We start from the raw sequence: 24,404 nt of genomic DNA, 5'->3' as shown, positions 1-24,404 counted from the left end.
ATCTTTATATAGAATTCAAAATATGCTGGACATTACTTTCTATAATGGTTTGGTGTGACACTCAGGAAGTTTGCTAGTTTCCTTCATATTGTGTTTACAAACTGAATAATAATAGCCGAGTTCACTGGTAGGGCAAGAGATGCAATGAATGCAATGGATTAGAGTGCATTACAGTGCATTTTAAAAACACTGTGCTGGAGTACAAGCCGCAACCTGTTGTGATTAACACTGTAGATTTGAGGTTCAGATTAAACAGATGGATTATTAAATAATATTCATGTTTGAACATCAGTTTGAATTTCAGCACTTTCACACACCTCTCTTTTACATTGACCCCCTCTCAAATTAAATTCCAAGACACTCTTCCTGGATTTTTGCCTGGATAAAGTACGATCAATTCATATTCTGCCGAGATGAGTAAGAGCCTGAGTGCATCAGCATCCTCCGTGCTCATAGAGAGACTATTTCACAGTGGAGGCAAACATTTCTTAATGGAAAATGATCACTAAATAACTAAACACCACAGAGAGATCTGAATTATATTCTCTTTCCTACTTTCAAATGAACAAGTGCTTGATCTCTTACACCGTATGGAAGTGTCTGATCATAGGGTACGACTATGTGCACGTCACAGGATGTACACATCCTGAGTATGAGTCAGCCACTGTGGCATCAGAGAGGATGCATTGATTATATAGAAATAGTTTGGCAGTCTCCTTTGACATGACTCATAGTGACACACAGAAAGCACTAATAGCATTAACATTCGAACAGCATCTTCCGTTGTATGTGCATCTGCACAAACACACACACTTCCAGTCACCCAGTGGTGTTTAAGTGTGTGCCTCAACAGTGAGAAGTGCTGACGGTAGTTACCGGCCCTGTGTTACCTTGACCCTGTGCCAGACAATCAAGGGCAACAGCCTGGTCCGCCTATAGGCAGGGCCAACACCCTACTGCTGCCACCCACACAGGCTGTCACACTCCTGAGCAACAGTCATCCCACTGACGCATGGGAGACCGGACTAAACTGCACCTGGTGTCTGTGATGCTCTGAAAGGCTAAATATTCTGCAGTGATTTAAGGACATCACACTGATTCTGAAAATGGCAAGATAAATTATCTCTCATTCCACACCAGTCAAAGGTTGAGTTATGTGCCCGTACGCATAATAAATGCCACACATCCTCACTACAGATTACAGAACAAGAATGAGCAGCTTAGTGCAGTATTTAACTCTTAATTACATCTAATTGGCATCTATTTCCTTCAATTCAAACAGTAGAGAAGTAACAGGAAAAAGATATCGGCTTCACATTTTGCTGCACGGATAAAAAGTCAGGCTGCTATCAAGGAGCCTTATACAGCAACATTCTCTTACATTTTTCTTATATTTTCTCTTTATTTTGTGATAAGAGAAATCAACTCCAGATGCACCAAACGTTCTAAACCATCCAAATCTGCTTTCACCTAGGTGTTTTTAATACTGAATCCAACTTGATCACAAAGTGATGCCCCCTAAACACTATATTAAGGGCAGGTTTTGTGCCGTGTGCAATGACACTGACACATGCCCAAGACTGGAGAGATGGCACCAGAAATGCTGCAAGAAGAACCTCTGCAGTACTGAAAATAGTCTGATTTCCAGGAAATGTATTTAAGTGTTAAAAGTAAAAGTACACAAAAAAAGTTTTAAATAAATTTAATAAATCAAAATAATTAAATGAAAAAGCAGCAAGTCCTCATATATACAATATGAGAAGCTGACACCATGAAATGTTTTTCTGGATGAAAAATGACAATTATAAAAATAGTTGCTAATTCATTCTCTAATTAATAGACTAATTGTTTTAGCCGCACTTGTATACTTTTATAGAAGTAGAAGACAGAAATAAGACAGACGACAGAAATATTAATTTTTGAAGTAGTTGCCAAATATTAGTATTGAAGCAAAAAGTACAATATTTCTCTTTTAGGTGTGGTAGAGTAGAAGTAAAAAAAAGACATGAGATTAAAACACTAAAGTAACATAAAGCTCCTCAGATTTGTATTTAAGTACAGTAATTAGTAAATGTACTTAGTTACATTCCAGCACTGGTGGAGGCAAAAGAACAGAAATTACAGTAATTGGGATCAATGCATCTAGTATAGTAGTATCTCTTTAGTCCTGAAATTTAATAATCCAGTAATCATAACTACTCTAAAACATCATCTAAATTTGATTAAATGATATTCATGCATTTTTCAAATGTAAAACTTATTTTTCCAATGCTGAGCAACAATTTGTAGCCTAGATGGTTTTCTCTTCTCTTGATAAGAGTTCTCCTAAAATGTTCTCTTATCTAAAAGAAAGATCATAAATAAAAAAACACTGGTAAATTCCCAAAGACAAAAAAACAACAGATTCAGGCAAAAATAAGAGAAAATCTGTTTGTATATTGTTTCTTGCATGAGGCCAAGGGTCTTGCTTTTTTACCACTAAGAACAATCAGCATCAGATCCATTCAGTTCACAGCGTGAACAGGAGAGGAGACGTGCATCCACACAGCCACCAGCGTGAGTGTTGAGGTGTTGTATAGATCGGGACGTGGATATTGACCTGGGTGGGAGGAGGAGCTGAGGTGCTGTGAGGATCCCCAGCTGCTGTGACAGACACGGGGGACAAAGTTGCTGATCTTTGTGCCGTGGTAGCTTGAGGCAGGCTTTAATGAAGAGGTAGCGGCTGAGAAAGAAAGGGTCATCCTGCCTGTCAGAGCCAAGGCAGTCGCCCATTAGTGGTGGACCGCGGACAGGAGAAGCCTTGCTGACAAGGTGTGACTAGGGACAGGCACAAGTCGACGGCTAGCACTGGCTAATTATTGTAAGGTGCTAGCGAGAAAAGTGAGACAGAAGAGAACCAGGCGAAGGCACCAAGACAGGGGACAGGAAAATACTGGCATTTTGATGGAGGAAACAACAGCAAAAGGCTTGTGTCATGTTGTTTACATCTACAAGGTGCATTATTGGAACTCTCCCGCGGAGCCATTGAATTTAATTTTAAATAAGGCAGTTGTCAAGAGCCAAGTTAATCGCTGTACAGAGACGCAGCTCTTGTGTGAAAATAAGATAGCAGGAATCCCCCTCATTAGCTTTTTTCCCTTTTTGCTAAAATATATAGGATAATGTAAGTTTTGATGAGAGCAACTTGTGACTATGTCAAGAGTACAATGTTCTGTGTGTTTGTTTGGGCCTGTGTGTGAGTATATGCGTACGTGTGCAAGGAAGAGTAGCTCAGCTTATTAGCTGGCCTCCCATTCGTGTTCACTGGCCCTTGTATTTAAGGTTGATCCCTAAGACCACAAATAAAAGGAGACAGAGAGAAGAAAAACAAGCATTGTTTAGTGCCGGCAACCACAAGGCCACAGTGTTCCAGCTACAAAGTCTTCTTTACATTAGTGTGAGGACTCATCGGCAGCACATGCACTGCATGTAATGTACATGCTGTTAGTATCTTCTCCCTCCACTACAAACTACTCACACACATGGTCGTCTTATAGGGCCTTCAAGATGTACTTGAAACTGTCACGATATTCTCTGAATAAAACAGAAATGCTACAAGGCAATTGAGTTGACAGAAAAATATGTTTTTATTTTACACAGATTATCTAACAGCCATACTGCACATGAACGAAAACAGGCAATCAGACCGAGGAGTCTCTAACACAGCTGTCAATCATGTCACTCATGGCTAGGCAGTGCTGATCATGTATGAATCAAGATTCATTGTCTATTTTAAATATTTTCATAAACATATTTTAGTGTCCTGTTTCTGTTAAATTCAGTCCCACCTGCACCTCTTGACAAAACTCTGATGGCTGTCATCATGGTAACACTGTTTTCTTACAATTCACTTTCACTTGTTGGATTTCTGTCATTTGTAACTGCAGTTGCAGCATTACGCCGATGGGGAGGTGCTATCATAATCTGCACTGTCACTGGGAAAGGCGCTGCCAAAGAGGAAGAAAAGAGCCATCGGTTTTGATGCGCCATTGTGTTCTGCTTTGACGTCTTTGCCACCAAACCAACAACAACAACAAAAAAAGAAATCAAAACTCCCTTTCTTGCCATTCGATGATAGTTTTACATCGGCAGTTGGAGTTCAGAAAAGTTGTTGCAAACAGCAGTTGGACTTGACATTCAGGAATGCTACTCCATGTGCCTTTATACTGTAAGGGTTTCTGTTCATTGTCTTGTAATGAGACTAAAATGCTAAAAAGTCATTTTTCTAATCAGTCTTTTTTTCCCCACTTTATACAAATACAAATACAAAAGTTCAAACAGACATCTTTAAAGTTCATTATATGAGGACATGACTGCCACATACATGGTTAAAAGCAATAATTTCAGTACTAAAAGTAGTAAAATAATCAAAATAAATTATATAAAATATTGGCTGTCTTATAAAAGTGTCTGTTAAAGGTGCGAGAAGGGAATAAATAAAATCCTTTTTTTAAGAAAATAATTATTTAAATTCTTTAAAATAGGTGATATACCTTGGAGTAAATAATATTTTAGTATAAAACTGTTTTACACAACATTCAGTGCATCAGTATTTGTGGTTATGTTTTCAGTCTAAAATATAGCTTAACCAGGTCATGTTATATGCTGCTTCAGTACATAAACAAATATTAACTAGGATCAATATAGAAATATTGAACATTTAATATCCAGGGATTCACATTATAGACATCACTGATTATCCATGTATTAATTTTGCCCCAATTTATTTATAATTGTAATTTTTTCCAATCATATAATTACAAGAACTCCTAAAATAAGTTGTTTGTAAAAAGTGTTTCTTTGAGCCAACTGAAGGCACGCGTGTGCTAAATGATCAGGATGGTACCACCTCCGCCTCATTTTGAGCCAAGAAAAGCCCTGGAATAAAACCCATACCAGAATAGAGATAACAATGTGTTTATTAACTTAAGAGTGCAGATCTAACTTCAGAGTTAGCTCTATTGCCACCTTTTTAATAACGGAGTAACCAAACATGGACAAATTCCTTGAAGGAAATGCCAACCATGACTTCATAATGGCGTACTACTCTGTGACAACAGCACCAATAGGCTTTAAATGTCATTGTGCTCCATTAAGAAGTCCTTTGTCTGTGTTGCCGTGGCCTTCAGAGCTTAATGGTCTTTGTGTACCTCGGCAAGTAATTTCTTTCAAAAAGGGAATTCCCTCTCTATTGGGTCCCCTATGGGTACCAAACACAGGGCGAAGGCCTTGTTTCCACGGACAGTCCATCAGGAAAGCAAACAAGACCTAACAGGCTTAGACCACAGACAGCATGGCGGTCTCAGCTCTTAATAACAAAAAACGCGCTAAGACAGACATACACACACGTCCACACACACAGATATACAGCCTCACGGGAGGAAATGTCCTCTGCACAAAGCATGTATAATCAATTTTTCCTGATATGCATTAAAACGCAAAAATTCAATTCAAAATCCACTGACCCAGTTACCCTCAAATTAGCCAATGACACAAACTTGTTACTGCAGTCCTTAAACAAGCTGTTGAAGGATAGCGGCTGTTTTAAGAGAAGTATGCATTTTCCAGTGACATGAATTCCCAGGAGGAGCAACATGACCAGATGAAATGAGATGACAAACACTAAGTGCTCTGATGGCCTGTGGGGAGGAGCATGAATGTGTGTTTATCTGCAGCGTGTCCGTGGTTGTCCCTCTACGACGTGCTTCCCCCTCAAGATTCAGCCCTCCAGTGCACTCGCACCTCCCTGTGGGGGAGTGTGGGGTCCCCCATGCACTGCCTTGCGTTCCCACGCCTTTGTCGCTGCTCTTTGACATGACTAACGTAAACAGATGTTGCGCCGTGACAGGAAGTGGCCGACTTCTGAGGGGCTGATGGAAAAGAAGCTGTTGGGTCTCCGTGACAGAGAACAGCGAGGAGGTCACAGTACAGCAGGAAACAGCGATGAGTCCCAGGCGGGGTGCTGGGGATTGAAAATGCTACATTTACAATCTCTAACCCCATGGTCAGGGTTAAACAGCTGACTACACCTAGTCCGACTTTATGGCTCTAACCTTCCTGACCCACAGTACCACCAGGACTGTAAATCAATGGCAGAACACAGAGCTCATATCTAAGTAAAGCAGAGAGAAGGACGAGTGATTGAATATGAGAGAGAGGGAGACAGAGAGAGAGATTACACACTCTGGCACCTACTCTAGTCAACATTTGAGTAACAGCTGTAGGACTACGGCAATGACAAAAATACTTAAATGACACAAACAAACAATGCTGTAGCAAATTACAAGCTTCATTTAGAGTGCACTTCAGCGGAGCAATTCAGTAACTGTATTATTTTTGAAGAGAAACTCCACACTAGATTTTGGAAGGAGGAGGAGAAATATAGCAGCACCAGTCTCCACGCAGGGTCCAAAACTAGAACCTGCCACTCGCCAAATCCAAGTGAAAATCTGCACTGGTGAATAAAATAAATGAGGTCAGCTGCCACTGGTGGTTTGCTGAAATCGCCCTACTCCACTACTGTCATCACTACAACACAGCATTTGACTGAACCCTTTTTTTTTTTTTTTTTTTGGGGGGGGGGGGGGGTCTGCATCGATTCTGCACACTGGTGACAGACCATCAATAATGGATAGCAATTTCATTTGATTGCACCTAACCATCCAACATTGCTGAAGTTATGCTTACTTTATCTAGCTTTCCCAGGCCTATCATGATAACTATTTTCGGTGGTTGAAATATTGTTGTATTATTTTTTAACATTGATAATTGCAATAAACTATTTTAATGTTATTTTAAGACCATTTTACACCACTGATAACATGATACAATAACTGCATAATAATGCGAATACAGCCTTTCAAAGACCAGTGGCCTTTAACTTCTGAAGAATATTCAGGCATTGGGAATTTAAAAAAAGGTCATAAAATAATAAACCATAAATAAAATAAAAGATCGCTGCATAGTTTTTATCTGTTCATTCAGCTGAACCGCTGAGCTGAAGTCTTATAAGGGTCAGAAAAATGCTTATTCTGGCATCATGCTGGCTTAAATGTTGGTGATCTAACTATGCAAACAAACACATAAACACAACAGGCAATATAAAGGTCAGCCAAAATGAATTAAGGTCATGACCATATATCATAAAATAAGTCAATAATGTAATTTTCGAGACAGGCCTAAGCTTATCAGTGGTACTGTGCAGGTACCATAGAGAAGAATTTTGTGCTAACAACAAATAAAGTCTGCAAGTATGTGGCAGCACATTTCCACAGTAGATTAACCTAAAAGGGAAAGTGAAGAGCACAGAGGAAGTACAGTTAAAAAAAAAATTTGCTGAGAAGTGGTGCTTCACAGATAAGGGGGGTGTTGAGAGATTCGCTTTTTTAAAAGACGGCAACGCCAATACAGTGAGCTGCAGCATTTTTAATCTATATGTCATAATAATAAAATTCATATATCAAAAATACATTTTTTACGAGCCCAAAAAAAGGTTGATCTTGAAAATGTATAAGTCTGCTGTACTTCTGATCACACCCGAAATCACGTATGGGTGTTTTATTATGTGCTCTGTTGTACTTGTAACCACATCCAACTGTGAAGTAGGTTGGAAATGTAGTGCCACGGTACATCACTGGTGCTTAGGCTGTGGAAAAACACGCGGTCACCATTCGTTGGCAAAGCAGGACTAAGTAAAGAAAGTCTTTAAAATGAGAAATACAATGTATTCTCATTTTCTGGTGAATATTTCCCAGATTGACCCTTAAAAAAATTGACCACTATAGGGAACTTGAAAACTGCTGACCACAGGCACACAAATCAGTCCCTATAGGAATACTATTGTAACTCCCGGAACAGATGACACAATACTTTCGCCTCTGAGCGGCAGACGTGAAGTACATGGACCCAAACCAATCACAGCTGTACATCGGTGATCAGAAAGGGCATGCTACCTAACGGCACCAACATAATTACTCTCACAGTTCTGCTTACTATTGGGGTCAGTGTCACAAAACCAAACATAATTGTCAAAGTAAATGAAAGTAGCTTTTGTTGCAAAGCACCCCAGATGCTGCGCTACATTTTGACACAGGATAAAACCAGCAATGGTCTCCTCTAATGCTCCCTTCCCACCCAACAACCTGCCTTTGTCTGGTCAAATAATTATCAAGCCGATATTGTACAATAACTTAATACCTGCATTAAAAAGCGCTTAGACGTTGCAGCTGCATTAGGCAATAATGACATGCTGATGTCAAAAGTGAGCCGTGACATTAAGAGGATAAATCATCATAATAATGAGATGATTACGATGTCAGAATTTTTATGCATGTTATCTTTTGCTTACAAGCAGACAATTCTGGATTACATTTGGATTGTTGAGACAGCAAATAAGTTATTTCATTAGAAAAAAAATTTGTGATGCAGAGTTCATGATCAGAGGATAACAAAATGTAAAAATAATTACACCAATGGCCTCTCTGGTCTTTCATGATGATGATGATGATGATTTCCCTATATGCTCGTCATAAACTTACACCTTTACTCCTATATTTTTCCTGTTTTTTTTTCCCTTTTTAATTACACTGTACCACATAATTATTCTACAAGTAGGGATGCAACAACGAATTGATAAAATTGATTCTAATCGATTATTAAATGTGTTGGCAAAGAATAAAATTATCTATTCGTTGTGTCATGTGATTATTATGTCACATTGCTGTGTCACAGGACTGTTTATATCACATGCAGATGGGAGAAGTCAGTGTTTTGAAGGGGCATGGCGGAGGCAGAACGGAAATGTAACGGTATGTTGTAAAAGCTGTCAACATGTAGTTTTTGAATTTTTTCATCTTTGATTTTGTAGTTATTTATTATTCATAATTTAATATTATTTTGACAGCTCAGGGATGTTCAAGCAACCGCCTCTTTGTGCACTGCACTTTTTGCACTGTTGTCAATGATAATCTGTTTTTGAACAAAGTGGTAGAGGAAAAAAATGCTTATTTTATCATTATTTCTATTAATCAAAAAAATAATCTACCAGTGAATCGATTATTAAAATAATTATTAGTTGCAGCCCTATCTACAAGTGCACGATAATTAAAATTTTATTAAAAAATAATTACACAATAAGTTAAGTGCTGAAATCTATATAACCACATTATTTTTTTTTTGCAGAATATTGATGATACCAACAAAAACAAAAAAATAAATAAACTTGCACGATACTGCACTTAATAACACAGAGATTAAGCCACTTCAGTACTAATACACCTGTATGGTTGGAAGAGGATACGTTAGCAGTTCCTCCAGAAATGAAGTTACATTTTATCTTCAGCAGCTGCTCATCGATCTCAAGCTTTTAACACAGGAGGAAATGAGGATGGGCTGCTTTTCTTCTATTCTTTTTACTTGATCCAGGCACTTTCATCTCTGCCCAACTGAACATGGATCCAAAGGGACTCAGGGACTGAGGCGAAAGCGGACTGCCCTGTAGTCAAACACCAGGCCAAAAACCAGAGGACCCCAGAATCTGGTCCTCCTTTTCTCTCCATGTTCCACTCAGTTGTCTTAATCTCCAACATCCTCTAAGGAGCAAAATTCACTGTGGAGCTCTTTGCTTTAAGAACTGGATGACAATGCTAAATATTAGAGGGGGTACAATTACCTCAAAAAACTGGGGAACAAACATGCAGGACAGGTTGATTGGTGACTCTAAATTACCTTTAGGTGTGTGAATGTGAAAGGTTGTCTGTCTATATGTGTCGGCTCTGCAATAGTCTGGCGACCTGTCGATGACAGCTGGGATTGGCTCCAGCCCCCCCCGCAACCCATGCGAGGACAAGCGGTTACGGACAATGAATGAATGAATGAATGTTGTCATAATGCTTGTTACTAATGGAATACAGGCTGGCTTTAGCGTTGTGATGTCATCAGCACAGGTTGCTGATGTCATAATGACAAATGCTGGATCAACCTGTTTGCAGAAATCAAACTGGTGCAGTATTCCAAACCAACAAAACCTGAAATCAACCCAACTCTAAATAAGACCTGATTTTTTTTCTTCTCTATTCCTGTATGATCAACTAGGTTCATGTGAGTTTGGAGCAGGGCTTTCTCAGAGTTTGCAAAATTTAAATAGATCAAATGACAGCGGAGCCCTTCAAAATTTGAAACCAGCCACCATGAGAAGTGGGTAGAAGTGGGCTAGCTCTGTTTTGGCGCAATCTGGAGCAAATCACAGTGGCACCAAATGGAAGTGTAGGATGCCTGCTGCAGGGAGGAGATAAAAGTCTGTGTGCTGCATCCTCTGGGCCTGGCGGCCCTCATCCCAATATTGCACGATTGCCTGCTGATGTTTGGCATGCAAAGCATGGGCCTGAAATAAGACGGCCACTGACGGCACATCTGCATCGTCTTTATCTGATGAGCTGAGGCCAGCAAGGGTCCTCTTGACAAACACACCACACACACAGCACCAAGGAGGGTGTGCGCATGCAATACGTGTGGTATAAGACAAATGCACACACTTGGGTGTTGATAGTTACATGCATACAGCATCCACAGGCACTCAGAGTGAAAAAGAATAAAAACTGTAGTGAAAATCAGACAGTGGAGTCTGGGGACGGAGAGAAAAAGCTGGATGAAATATTAATGGGAATGAAATATTTACGTCATTCTTCTATTGAACTCTGAAGTTTTGGGAATGCAGTGTTTTTGCAGCAGCATGTTTACCCCTCTTTAAACTAGGAGGATTCCTGAAGAGCCGTGAGAAGGCTGTCAAGTGGTCAGCCCTGTCTTTTCATATACATGTCCACTCTCTTCAGGATGCTTCTTATGAAACGAACAGCAGCGCCTTGAGTTGCAGGCGGTGACGCAGAAGCTTCTTTGCACTGATGTGCTGTGTAATTATAGCCTGACAGCCAGAGGCGTGCAGATGGATCCTGTGTAGGAAGCAGGTACACGATACATCGAGATACACAAACATGCAATCCTCAGGACACATGTGCACCCAACCTTCCTGACAAATAGATTTTCACAGGAGACCTGCACACACCACCCAACAAGTACAAGCCAAGCACCACGGAGAAAAGCTCTTTTCCTTCCCTCCATCTGTCAAACTTCACATCTTTCCTACATTCACACACATAATATCTCTTGACACACGTGCCAAGCTCGGTATCATGCAATGTTAAGATCCAGTGAGAATTAGAGTTAATGACGGGCTTAAAAACAGTATTAACAGTATTTGCTTGTCTTAATCCTCCAATAAGTGGTGGCCTTCGTGTGTAAACTGGAAGAGAAACGCGTATCTCTGTATGATCAGGGGCATCGGATGTCCTCAATAATACCAGATTGTTATTGAGGTTTTCCCCTTGACCTTCGACTTGTTCTACATCGGCGCAGTATCAGGGACGTAAGCTGCAGAGCTTATCATGCCGCTTCCAACAGGCATGATCCAAAGGCAACATCATGTCTCTTTTCACATTACAAGCAGACGCAGGGCAAAAATGTATTTCTGCACTGATGTGACACAGATCTGATTTTTTCAGAGTAGTGTGGACACAGATATCGGACTTTTCTCCAATCTGATCTGCGCCACTTTCATATGTGGTCCTAAATTTGACAGGTATCTTGTCACTGGCCATGCAACCGCCGTGAGACCGGTCAGATCATAATTAAGTGTGATTTTCCACTTTATACTTCACTGCAGGCGCAGATCACTCACCACACAGTGCCGGAGCAAGGCTGCTGTAGATGTACCGCTGCTGCTGCGGTGGCTGCACCGGTCAGCACCCAACAGAGCCCCACTACAATGCTTTTTGGCAGGAATAGCTTGCTTACAGTGTTGTCATGCGGACCCGACAGAGATATTGAAATGTAGCTCTGGTTACAAGGTTTGTATAAACTAGGGATGATAACAACTAATTGACAATCGATTAATTGGTTCTTAAGAATTTAACATAAAATTTAATCGTTCAATCGACAGGCTATGCAATGCGTCAAAGTATATGTGAAATAATGCTGTGAGCTTTGACTGAGGAAAAAATGTGCTTGATATTGCTTGACATAAGCAAAGTTTTAATGTTTTTGGGTTTTTTTTCAAATATATCACTCATTTTATTTTTTTTTCACATATATCAATCATTCATTTACCAATAATCGATTAAGGACAACCCTGGTATGAACTGTCCATGAAACCCGTCAACTCGCAGCCTCACCACTCCTGACTCCTCTCCCAGTCATAGCCACACCTCTCTGTCCACAAAACTATGAGCAATATCTGCTAAAAGAGCTATTGGACCCAAGGCTCATGTAAGACAGGCCATTATACTGAAAACAAACACCCATTGCTCTGAAAAGACACTTCACACTCTCCCAATCAGAACCAACTAATATTCAGAATGACCTGATCACATCTGCCTAATATTAGCGATCATTCAGGAGATGAAGTTTGCATGTCATTCATTCATTCAAAATGCAACAAAAGCCAAGGTGAGGCCCTCAAATACCCCAACTATTGTTACACATCAGAACAAGAGCACTGAGTTTTTCAGCTTATAAATACCTGCACATTCTGTTGGACGATTGTCTTTCTTTTAAGCCACACATTGAACTACTTGTGAAAAGGCTTAAGATGAAACTGGGTTTTTATTTTATAAACAGGAACTTTCTTGGCCAAAAAAAAAGACTGGTCTCTGTGACATTTTTGACTGTGCTTAATTATAGGGATGCATTATATATGAATGCACCCTCCCAGTGTTTCTATGTTCTGGACTCTGTGTTTAATGGTGCATTGAGATTCATTACTAATTGCAGGCCCCTTACTCATCACTGTATCCTGCATGCTCGGGCTGGGTGGCTATCTTAAAAACTGCTTAGACTTTTTCATTGGCATTCTCTTATTTACAAAGCTGTTCTTGGCCTACTTCCAGCATATTTGCGTGTCTACATTAAGCAAAAAATTGAAAATGGTTATGCTTTTATTGTCTATAATTAGCGTTTGTACGGAGTTGGCAAAAGAGTCTTATGTATGCAGCTCCGTGTATGTGGAATCTTCTGCAGTGAGACTCAAAGCTGCACTCTTTGGTTCCTCAAGGCTGTTTAAAAGCTCTGCTGCAGGACTTTGTCTGTCATCTTCTACATGTCAATGCCAGGGTGTATTTCAGCTGGTCTTTTAATTGTTTAATTGTTTTTATGGTTTACTAATAGCATATATTAACATACTTTTTAGTCATTCCCTGTTGTAATTTTATTTTTTTGTTTTTTGTGTTTTAAAATGTTGAATTAGTTATATATTTTGAAATTTGATTTTTTTTTTATTTCTCAAATGCCTGTTTTCCAAATGTGATATTTTTTGTTGTTGCAATGCGTGTGTGTGATGTGTGTGGTTGCATGTGAGGCATTTTCATGGCAGTGATCCATTCACAGTGAAGTCAAATATGAGTCACTTCAAACATGACTGTGACGCGTCCGGGTAGAAAGATCAGATTTAGGGAGATAATTGGAATCAAGCATTAAGCCCTGTAATGTGAACCTCGTGTATATGTGGGTAGTGTGGACACATTAAATTGTCAACATTCAGCAACAAGATGTAGGACTGCAATTGTTATTGTCAACTATGATATATAAACACTTTTTTACTGCATTACTGAACAAAGCTAGCACCATACGATGCGCTTGGCTCTTTAGCTTTAGAGTGAGTGTATAGGTGTAGTTAGAAGCGCGTTATCATGACATTCATAGGGGTTCTTATACTTTGATACGATCTTGATACTTGACAATACTTGTTTCATGTATTTTATTTTGAAGTCCTTTAAATATGTATGGCTTTGATGTTTTGGAATGCTGACATTCCCGAGTGCACAACAAATTTACCGTTAGGTACCAGGAAAGAAACTTTGAACATTGTACCTAATTTGTTTTTTTTGGGGGGGTACAAAATAAAAAAAAAAAAAAAAACAAAAAAAAAAAACCCCAGTTTTTCACAATTCCTAAGAGCCCAAAATGACATCAAATCCTAAAACCTGAGATGTTGGAACTAGTATATTTGACATTTTCACTTGAATTTTTTTTAAAAATCATATTAATTATAAAACTTGTACATTAACACTTGTACACTTGTATTTTTCTCTCAGTCAAGAAATTAATTGACACGTCGTTTCCTCCCTACCATAGTAAAAGCTCATAACCTCCTCTAAATCTTTGATCAGTGTTCAGTGCAGCAAATCACATTTAAATGCCTTAAAAACGAACTGAAACATCTGCCTGGCAAAGTGTAATTATTAAGCTGTCACCATCAGAATAACAACACCTCATGGATCTTCTTTGGGCTTTAATCGTTAGTTTATCAGCTATGCCAGTGCGACAGATGCCCCCCTCTTCCATACTGGAGGCTGTCAGGCACCAGGGTGCCCTGTGGCAATAATTGCACCTGACAAATGAGCCTTGACAAAAGAATGGAGGGTGGTCAACCTCTTACTGATCTGACAGAGCAACTTAATTGAAACTATCAATCAGAGAGCCACTATCCTCTATCTCTTCTTTTTTTGACTTTCATTCTTTCCTGCATAATCCATTTCTCCCACTCGCAGCTGCAAGAATTTATCTCCTCTCTGTCAGTCTCGCCGCCTCTCATGCTCACTTGCACACGCATATTAAGACCTATGCATGTGCGCAAAATCAATACAAAAAAAAAAAAACCTGCTTCTCTCTGCTGGCTCTCCATCCTCATCACTCCCCCTACGGTGCACAAACACATTACTTGTTCATTACAACATGACAGAGCTAATTAATACATCATCCCGGCATTTTCTGCTGTTTTTCCTTCAACAGTCTGCCTATCCAACTCTGCAGCAGGTTGCGTGTTTAGCGCAGTGTCATCTCAAGTCCCTGTGCAAAAGCGTAGTAGAGGCTTTTTTTCCTCCCCCTCCAAATCACTACAGCCCCACACGGGATGTCACAGTCAGTCAGGGAAGAGAGGAATAGAGTCAGAACAAAAGGAAATACCTCCCTTCGCTGGGGAGGAAGGGGTTAAGCCTATTACAGAAGACCAATCAGGGCTGGGGGAGCACTGCAAACCTCCGCAGTAAGAGAGAGAGAGAGAGAGGGAACAAGGGAGTGAGGGAGAGAGAGGAGAGCAGAGCGGGAGATAGAGAGATACCAGGAGTGTGATGGTTTGCACTCCAATCCAGACACTTCGGCAGGGAGGGAGCGCAACACAGAGTTGGTGAGATGAGTCCTCGCAAACCTGTCCATATGGACGGATAAGAGAAAAAATGGGGACAAAGGGAGGAGAAGAATCCCACCAACATCCCTGTCAGGACTAATCTCTGTGGACTTTTTTTTCTCCCTGTCTAGGACTCAGGAGGGGAGGAACATCTGTCAGTTGAGTGACCCCTTGCATGTTCATCAATATTCAATCACAATTCTTGGATTACTGCTGAGAAGGAGCAGGAGATAAAGCGGCAGTTTTAATCAGTCGACCCAGACTGTTGCAGAGCTGGGAGGAGAGGGGACAGTCGTGGTGTATGGACCAGCTCCGAAGCATCTGTGTTTACCCTGCATGGTGAGCTCTGCTGTGCCTTGATGGGGCACTCTACTTAGTGGTTTGATGTACAGCACTAAGCCGAGTCTGTGACAACAAAGACAAAAAAAAAACTGTCATCACAAATGCATGAGATTAGAAACCATCGATATAATTTCCTTCAGTTATAATGTATTGTTGACTTATTTACAAACATATGATTATGGTTAAAGTGAACCTTTTTGGGACTGATTAAAATACGGCCAGCCTTAAACCTTTAATCCCAACTAGCTGCAACTGTAAACACTCTCTAACAGGCTTTTGATCGTTTGTTTATGCATAAAGACGCTTTGCATACTGTGAGCACATCTGCTTTTTCTCACTGCTGCACTTGCATCATATTTAAAAAACTGTCAGGCTGAATGATGCAAGAAACTTGACATGCAACGGCTCACTTTATAACATGCATGATCCTCTCTCTCTCGCCTGCTATTAAAAAGTGTGGCACTCACTAATCATTTCTGCTGACATTGTGGCACAGTAAAGTATGGCATCTCTCACTGAAACAACCTTGAAGAATGACCGACATGTTCCTCTGAAGAGATTATAAGATCACATATATAGTAACAGACTAGGAGGGGGCCATCCATGTCTTTATGACAAGTTCCCCGAGGAATCGCACAGCGCTAAAGCTCTAAGGAAGTCTGGCCTATCATGAAAATTGCATGACCATTTTAGCATCACTGTGGCTGTACTGAACTAGCGACATACAACAGTTTATCCTTCCCATTCTCCTGTGACATTTTACAAGAAAAACCAACAAGAACAGCAAAATATTATTTCAGTTAATCTTTAATCTGAAAACAGGAGGCTGGGATGTTAAATACCAGTTGCTTGTGTGCGAGCTCATTATTAGTGCTACTGTTATGTTAATGCAATAACAGAGATGTAAAGTGCATCAGGCGATGCACAGGAACATGATAAGACATCAGAGGCTTGTTGCTATGCTAATGAGAGTTTCCTTGTTGCCTCTCTGCTGAGGATATGTTTATTTTCACTAATGCATCCCCCACACTTCCCTCTCCTACTCCTCCTACTCCTCCTACTCTCTCCCAATCTCTCTCTCGCTCCATCATCCATTACCCTATCCTTTCCCTCTCTCTCTCTCTCTCTCTCTCTCTCTCTCTCTCTCTCTCTCTGTCTCCAGGTCACGGTGAGGGAAAGATGTGGCACTGAAGGACAGACAGATGATGTTGCACGCAGCTACCTAAAGTCCGGCTCTTGTCTGGGATCTGTTTGCAAATCTGCACGGCAAGGCTCTCAGTCTGATGAACTCGCTCCCACTACCTCGTGACCTTCTCCTGAATCGCTGAATCGACCCCCCTCCTGAGCACGTATAAAAACTCACAAATGTCACAGTGATCACACGTGTCATAGTGATTGGACACACATGCGCTGGCATAATCTGCTCCACGCGCGCCATCTCCAGTGATTGAGGGTTCAGTATGTCGAGGGGCAAACTGGAGACCTGTGCTCGATTTACATGTCAATGGCAGCTGGAGCCAGGCACACAGAGACTGATGAGAAAGGTGGAGAGTGAAGGCCTGTTCCATTAGCGCTCCCGAGGGGGGACACGGGGCCCGGATGCTGCCCGGACACACTGACCTCTCCTGGACAGATTCTGGACATTACTATGCTGTACGCTGGGGAATCTACACGGTCGACTGACAAACTCTGCCTCTTGGAGTACAAGCTAATGGATGTAACTGTTTATTTGCCTTCACAGATCTGACTACTATCTTGTTGCTGAGGATAAAAAAAGAAAACATTTGGATCATCATACTATGAGCAGCACATTCCAGCCCTGCGCAGGGGAAAGAGTCTGTGTTTCTTTGTTTTCTTGGTTGGCTGTGTCTCTCCTGCCTGGGAATATCATGAGATTATAAACAGGAGGTGGCTCCGACATCTTATCCATGTTCCACTCATCCGTCAGCGCTCCCACCATCACCAAAGCAAACGAAGCAGAGATATGAGAAAAAGTCTGTAGAGAACATTAGCCTACATTTTTTTAAATCCACTAGTGGTTGATTTGTTTCTCACCACAGAAGCCAGGAAAAAAAAGGCTGGCAGCCCATAGAGAGTCTCTGGCGAGACGGACAGGTGCTTTTCTGGCTGTCGGACTCTCTGGGAGGGACAAGCAGTGAAAGGAAAAGCCTCGCTGGGGGGCTCTGCTGGAGTGAAAACACTTTTCCACTGGCTATGTTTGGATGTGATGCTTGTCTCTGTGGATGCAACATGGAATCTATGGCCTGATTACACAGCCCTAATATTCAGATAGTGCTGGAGGGAAGGGTAAATATATATTTCAAAACGTATTTCTTCATCTCATCTAGGACCCAATTCTGATTTATTTCTTTAATGGAGGTTGGATTATTTGAATATTGCATGTACTAATCACTTATTTTACCCTGGAGTGCATGTGTTTTCAAATACCAGCTATTTTTTGGTGCACTTGTTAGTCCTTTGATCATTGACGTCCTGTCTGAACAAACATCTTGTATTTTCAAGTGAGCTGGAAGCTGGTGGTGACATAAACATAATCTTTTGGCAGAATATTCTTGTCAGTAATGAACCACCTCCTGTAATTTGGCATTGACTGAAAAGCTGTCAGAAATGACGAGTTAAGTTACGATGGCCCATAGCAAGTATCTCACAACCTTCCTCAATCCCATCCAAACGGGGCTAAAATTTTCTCCACCGTCACCCTCATGACCTCTGATCTATATTCAGTATGTCTACAGTAAATGCTAATACATTAAAACTATGTCAGCTTGAACGTGCTGTTCAGCAGAGGCTAAAAAGAACACTAAGCCACAACTAAGCCACTACAAAGCCTCAACATACTAAGCCATTAAGGCTATGAGGTTATTAGAATTTAATTTGTTCTAAAGTGTTTCTGTTATGTGCCTCCACTGTGGACGCAACTGTCTGATCGAGGATGGCGATAACAAAAGTAGGAGCTGATTGAGGCGAGATAGTTAGTAGTTAGTCATGCCATGCGCGTATGAAACAATCTAATCTGCAGGGCATGGCAGAATTAAAAAAAAAAAAGTTCCAGCACCATTAAAGTCTCAGAATTTCTCATTTAAAACTCAAAAGGCTTTCTTATCATTTGATAACTGGCAGCATTACATTTGACAAGATTGCTCAAATGAGTGATAGTTGTAACTTTCTAGAAATGCACAAACAGCAACCTTTTCGATCCTTTTCATGAATTCTCTTCTCTCTACACACAGGATAATGCATATCCTTCCCTGCCCGGAACAAGAAGCCACCATGAGCAACGTCACGGTCACCGACAACACTGAGCCCATCAGCCGCACCATGAGTCCGGCAACCCCCAGCCCGTATCCCTATCCTGTTAGTTTCCAGGTCTCCCTGACCGGCTTCCTCATGCTGGAAATCCTCCTGGGAATGAGCTCTAACCTCACTGTGCTTGCCCTCTACTGCATGAAGTCCAACCTCATTAGCTCTGTCAGTAACATTGTCACTATGAACCTCCATGTGCTGGACGTGCTGGTTTGTGTGTGCTGTATCCCTCTCACAATCGTGGTGGTGCTGCTCTCCCTGGAGGGAGACACCGCCCTCGTCTGCTGCTTCCATGAAGCCTGCGTCTCCTTCGCCAGCGTTGCCACTGCTGCTAATGTGCTCGCTATCACCCTTGATCGCTACGACATCTCGGTCAAACCAGCCAACCGGGTGCTGACCATGGGCCGTGCCCTGGCCCTGCTGGCTGCCATTTGGGTGCTATCCTTTGTTAGTTTCCTTGTACCCTTTATTGAGGTGGGCTTCTTCGCCCAGGGCCACGCTGATCTGAACCAGACAGCGGTGGAGAATGTGGTCCACACTAACCAGTACTACACAGAACTCGGCCTCTATTACCACCTGCTTGCTCAGATCCCTATTTTCTTCTTTACTGCTGTTGTCATGCTCATCACCTACTCAAAGATCCTGCAGGCACTCAATATTCGCATCGGCACACGTTTCCACGCTTCACAGAAGAAGAAGGCTCGGAGGAAAAAGCGTCCATCCATGACAGCCATGACAACGCAGCAAGAGGCCACAGATGCATCCCAGAGCAGCGGCAGCCGCAACCCCACACTGGGCATGCGTACCTCTGTCTCTGTCATCATCGCCTTGCGCAGGGCTGTGAAGCGCCACAGAGAAAGGCGAGAGCGCCAAAAGAGGGTTTTCAGGATGTCCCTCCTGATTGTGTCTACCTTCCTGCTCTGCTGGACGCCCATCACAGTGCTCAACACAGTCATCCTGAGCATGGGCCCCAGTGACCTAATGGTCAAGTTGAGACTGGGCTTCCTGGTCATGGCTTATGGGACCACTATCTTTCACCCTCTACTCTACGCCTTCACCAGGCAGAAGTTCCAGAAAGTCTTGAAAAGCAAGATGAAGAAGCGAGTGGTGTCGATCATTGAGGCAGACCCTACCCCTAATAACGCCATTATCCACAACTCTTGGATTGACCCAAAGAGGAACAAAAAGGTGACTTTTGAGGACAAAGACGCCCAACAGAAATGTCTGTCTTCTGAGGACGTGGAGTGAAGGAACTCTTTGGGGTAGACAGTCAACAAAAGCAGCTAAAACTGATATCAGGTCGTGATGAAAAAGGGAAAATGTTAATCCAAAGCAGTACTGTAAATAATATGTGCAATACAATGTACAAAAACAAGAGGTGGATAATTTATTACTATTTATTGAGAACAAAAGTAGGTTTCATAGATACACCATATACAGTACTGTAGATACTGCATGGCTTTTTGTAATGGTAGCAACAAACAGTGCTTTGTGTACATGCATAATACATGTACAGCATAGGGCGAACAAGGTATATGAATAGACAGAGAAGTAGGGATTATTATGTATATGTATATTTATAATAAATTTCGTGTTCACTCACCTAATGCAGCAAAAGGCTTCCTGTTCTCCCCTTCCCCAAGTAAAGTGTTTGTGATTCTGTAACAACTGTGAGATTACTCCCATTCATCACCATGCCAATTGCTCTGACACCAGACCCGCAATCCCCAGTGACCACTGACCTTATTGCCTTGGAGCCCTCTAAGGGAAGGCCCTCCACTGAAATGAGACTATAGGTATGAGGATGCGACGAGACAGACGTGGAGAGAAAGGGAGGGAAAGGAAGTAGCAGAAGTAGTGTATGTTCTGTTGCTATAGCTGAAAAGCTGCAGGGGTACTGTTCACAATCACTGCTTTTAGAGTTTAAGAGGAACACTCGCATTCCACAGACACAACAGAGGACCGTGGTACTCATCACCTCGTCTGACATAAACCAGATGTAATCAAAGCCTGGCCTGTTTCACTTTAACAGTCACGTCTTTGAGCCAAATGGAAAATCTACAGTTGCCTTATTTTGGTTTGATGAATTGACTATTTGGTGGGACTGGGGCTGTGAAAGGGAGAGCACATATTGAACAAAATATAAAAAAATTAAAACAAATACTGTTTAAACTCCCGACGTGAATACAATCCTCAGATGTTATGTTTTTCATAAAGGAGTTATTTAATCAAACTAAAGGGAAATGTTGAAAATGGCTGTATTATCAAATTGTCTGTTTTTTAATAACACAAGCCGAACTACAATGCTCTCCAAATAAGCAAATCCATAACTGCAATAAAGAACTGCAAAAATCTTAAAGCCTAATAAAAGATTCTGTTTACAATCCACAATAACAGATAATGAAGTTCTTCTTCCCTGTCTGTGTATGTCTACCAATAGTGCGTGTCCTCCTTTGTTTATCAAGGAATAAGACAGTGAAATTGTATTTCCCAGGTGGCTGCTGCTGTTAGATTATAATTCAGCCAGTCTTGTATTTTTGGCTGAACTTGAATATGAACCAAGTTTGCCCTAAATAAGAGGGAATAATTTATTCATACAGCTTCAGAAGAATTTCAGTAGTAATAATCTACAAGGCCTAAAAACTGTCAGCTTATTACATTCAGTCTGCGCTCTAATACCGAATTTAGATGCAGCGCTACAATATCCATTAGCATATAAAGCCATCCTCAGCTAGCCTGGCAGCTCTCTTCATTACAATCCATGGGTCAAGGATTACATCCGGTCTAAGACGTGGATATATACTGTACAGCGCCTTCACATGCATGCACAACACACACAAATGCATATCCACACTGTACTCAACAACTCAGTTATGAGCGTATTACGCCCCTGCTGTCTCAGGTACAGTAGAAAATTGAAGGGCCCTCTAGATCCTGAGAGCACGGGGCTTCTGGCTACCAGAGTGATTACACAACCTCGATCAGATGCTCCTCTGGCTGCCAGTGTGTGGTTTGTAGCACAACAGAGAGGGCTGATATGGGAATATTGATGCAGGCGAGGTTCTTTATGACCCTGCTGTAAACAGGCAGTGTGGATGTCATGGTACCTTGAGGGCATGTCTGTGATTGAGAGAGGAGATGGGATCGCAGCCAGTGACAGATTAGCCGACAGGGGAGGGAGAATGACCTGCGAGATGAAGCACTGAACCAGAGGATACATTTAATGAAAATATGTATATGAATCCATCTTTTAAGAGTCAAACTTTAAAAGGTGGGGTATCAGTATATAAATGTATAGACGTACTCCTGTTGCCAACATAACAATGAGTATATTTACATGCACAAAATATTCCAGTATTTTGCTCTTATTCTGAAAGAGACAACATTCCTTGTAAGCTGTTTACATGACTCACAAAAGAGAATATTCCACTAATATTTCGGCTTACATGCACTCGTGCATACTCAGATTAACGTGCCCTAACATGTTGTTTATAAGGTCAACATTTGTAAAGTAGAATGGCTAGTGCTGCTTGAGCCATTTTGCTCCTTTGCATCAAAACAGGATTTTTTCATAGTTTACCAATGTTGGCCGACTTGTTAAGGAACACAGCGCAGGCAGAGGCAATATAGCTTTAAAATAACATCACAATATTTTCAGGCTACAACATAAGAGACAATATATATCTCAATATTTTGAAATCTCCTCTGAAATAATGTAAACTACAAAAATACAAAATTATTTAATGAACCAAAGTTACAAATAAAGTAACTACTTACATAAGCTACTGTTGTAAAAAAAAAAAAAAAGTTTAATAAAATAATGTTAGTTAGTGTTAAATAAAGTTAAGTAAAGTATTGTTATAATAAAATAAATCAAAGCATAACCCATGGTGCTTTTATTTTGAAGGATCCGGCTCATCTCGGGCTGGAAGTGTTGATGTTTTTGCTGTGGACTGAAAGCTTCCGGCCAACAGCTAAATGTTAGCGTTGGCAATATTTTAACTGTAACTGCAGCATCCACTGCGAGCTGGACACAAACCAACAGCTCTCCAGTTCATATATTGCGAAATCCCCATGTTCAGTGTCGCTTTGTAGCTCATCGATGTCTGTTTGTTTTTGTGCCGTGCATTGTGAAGACGCCCCATTGGCCACGCGGATGAACATTATCAGATGGTGCAAACGAAGTAAACTATATAGCATAACATGAAACGATGAACATTGTTTTATTGCCAGACGATATATTTCATCATATCGCACAGCCCTATTTCTTGAGACCTTTTATTTTCTTCACCAGCAGTTTGTGGTGTTGAGTCTTGTGGTCGATAATTGATCAGTCGATCCCATCGCAGCTGATCATATCAGCACGGTGGATGAAAGAAGCAGCTGCTGCAGAGGTGAGAGAAAGCATACTTTTAGACCGAGCGCAATCAACTGTTCATTTTTAGTTTCACAGCTCCAAAAATAGAAAATCCATACATAAAGAAATGTGTGGAAAAAACACTGCGAATAATACCAGGACATTACAATTGTCTTAATTGCAAAATCCTTCATCTCCAAAAAAAAAAAAAAAAAAAAGAAAAGGCCTAGTCTGGAATATCCAATCGGAAAATATGCCGTTTCCATCACCTGTATCAATGCAGAATACAGACACATTCTGAAAAATAGCGGAATATCAGTGTGCATGTAAATGCAGTTGTTGATATACTACTATCGGTTATGTTCCACTCCTGAATACATAATTCACACCTCTGCTCAAATGTCAGATACTACTCCAAACTTCATCAGTGCTACTGAAAAAATCATTTGTATTGATTGCTTTCTAAAATTACCCCTCAAGGACCAATACTATTTACACTAACTTGACTTGACTGAGGTCACGATTTGTTTTCCATCCTGAGGTGCAGCAGAGACCAGCTGAGCCAAGAAGGCCTTTCAAGCACAACCAACACAGCCTGATGTTCTTACTGAACTGCCATTTTTCAACACTGCGGTATTCACTCTGACACCCGCTTTCTTGTTGTTGTCATTTTCTGTTTGGGAGGGGGATATTTTGCTCTCACTAATCACTGAGACTGATGTATCTGTTCTCTTGATGTCATTTTCAGCCGAAACAGAAGCTGTGCGAGTGTTGGGTAGGAGCAGTTAGCTCATGTTCATTGATGTAAGATGATGTTTTTGTAACATATAAAGCAATGTGCATTCACCTATTAACCATTGTATCGCCACTGTTCACACCAAGATTTATGGCTGTCGAACCATGCCTTCACTGCTTTGCCTGATTTCTTTCAAGAACATAAGAAAAAGGGATTGAGCAACTTCAAAAGAAATACCCCCAAAATTAGTATGAAATTGGTAGAAGTGAAGGGAAATTATCCTGAAAATTACCACACAATAATAATGATAAAAATCTAATAATAATAATAATAATAATAATAATTAAAAAAGAAAAAAAGGACATTAACATAAA

At 40.9% G+C, this 24,404-nt stretch overlaps 1 protein-coding gene and 1 long non-coding RNA gene across 2 annotated transcripts in view; one reads left to right on the top strand and one right to left on the bottom strand.

The window, feature by feature from the left end:
- The window catches only part of LOC121949995, a 76,133-nt gene that overhangs the window by 42,956 nt on the left and 8,773 nt on the right, over positions 1 to 24,404 (bottom strand). The gene's annotated exons all lie outside the window — the stretch shown is intronic.
- On the top strand, positions 17,713 to 21,320 carry LOC121949994 (G-protein coupled receptor 22-like). The gene is made up of 2 exons (XM_042495889.1): positions 17,713 to 17,920; positions 18,865 to 21,320. The coding sequence occupies exon 2, from the start codon at positions 18,869 to 18,871 to the stop codon at positions 20,183 to 20,185; it is 1,317 nt and encodes a 438-aa protein (XP_042351823.1). The 5' UTR covers positions 17,713 to 17,920; positions 18,865 to 18,868; the 3' UTR covers positions 20,186 to 21,320.

This window comes from Plectropomus leopardus, chromosome 11 (assembly GCF_008729295.1).
Source record: "Plectropomus leopardus isolate mb chromosome 11, YSFRI_Pleo_2.0, whole genome shotgun sequence".
NCBI classification, from domain to species: domain Eukaryota; kingdom Metazoa; phylum Chordata; class Actinopteri; order Perciformes; family Serranidae; genus Plectropomus; species Plectropomus leopardus.
Note: the sequence above shows the minus strand (reverse complement) of the source record. Positions and strands in the feature narration are given on the sequence as shown.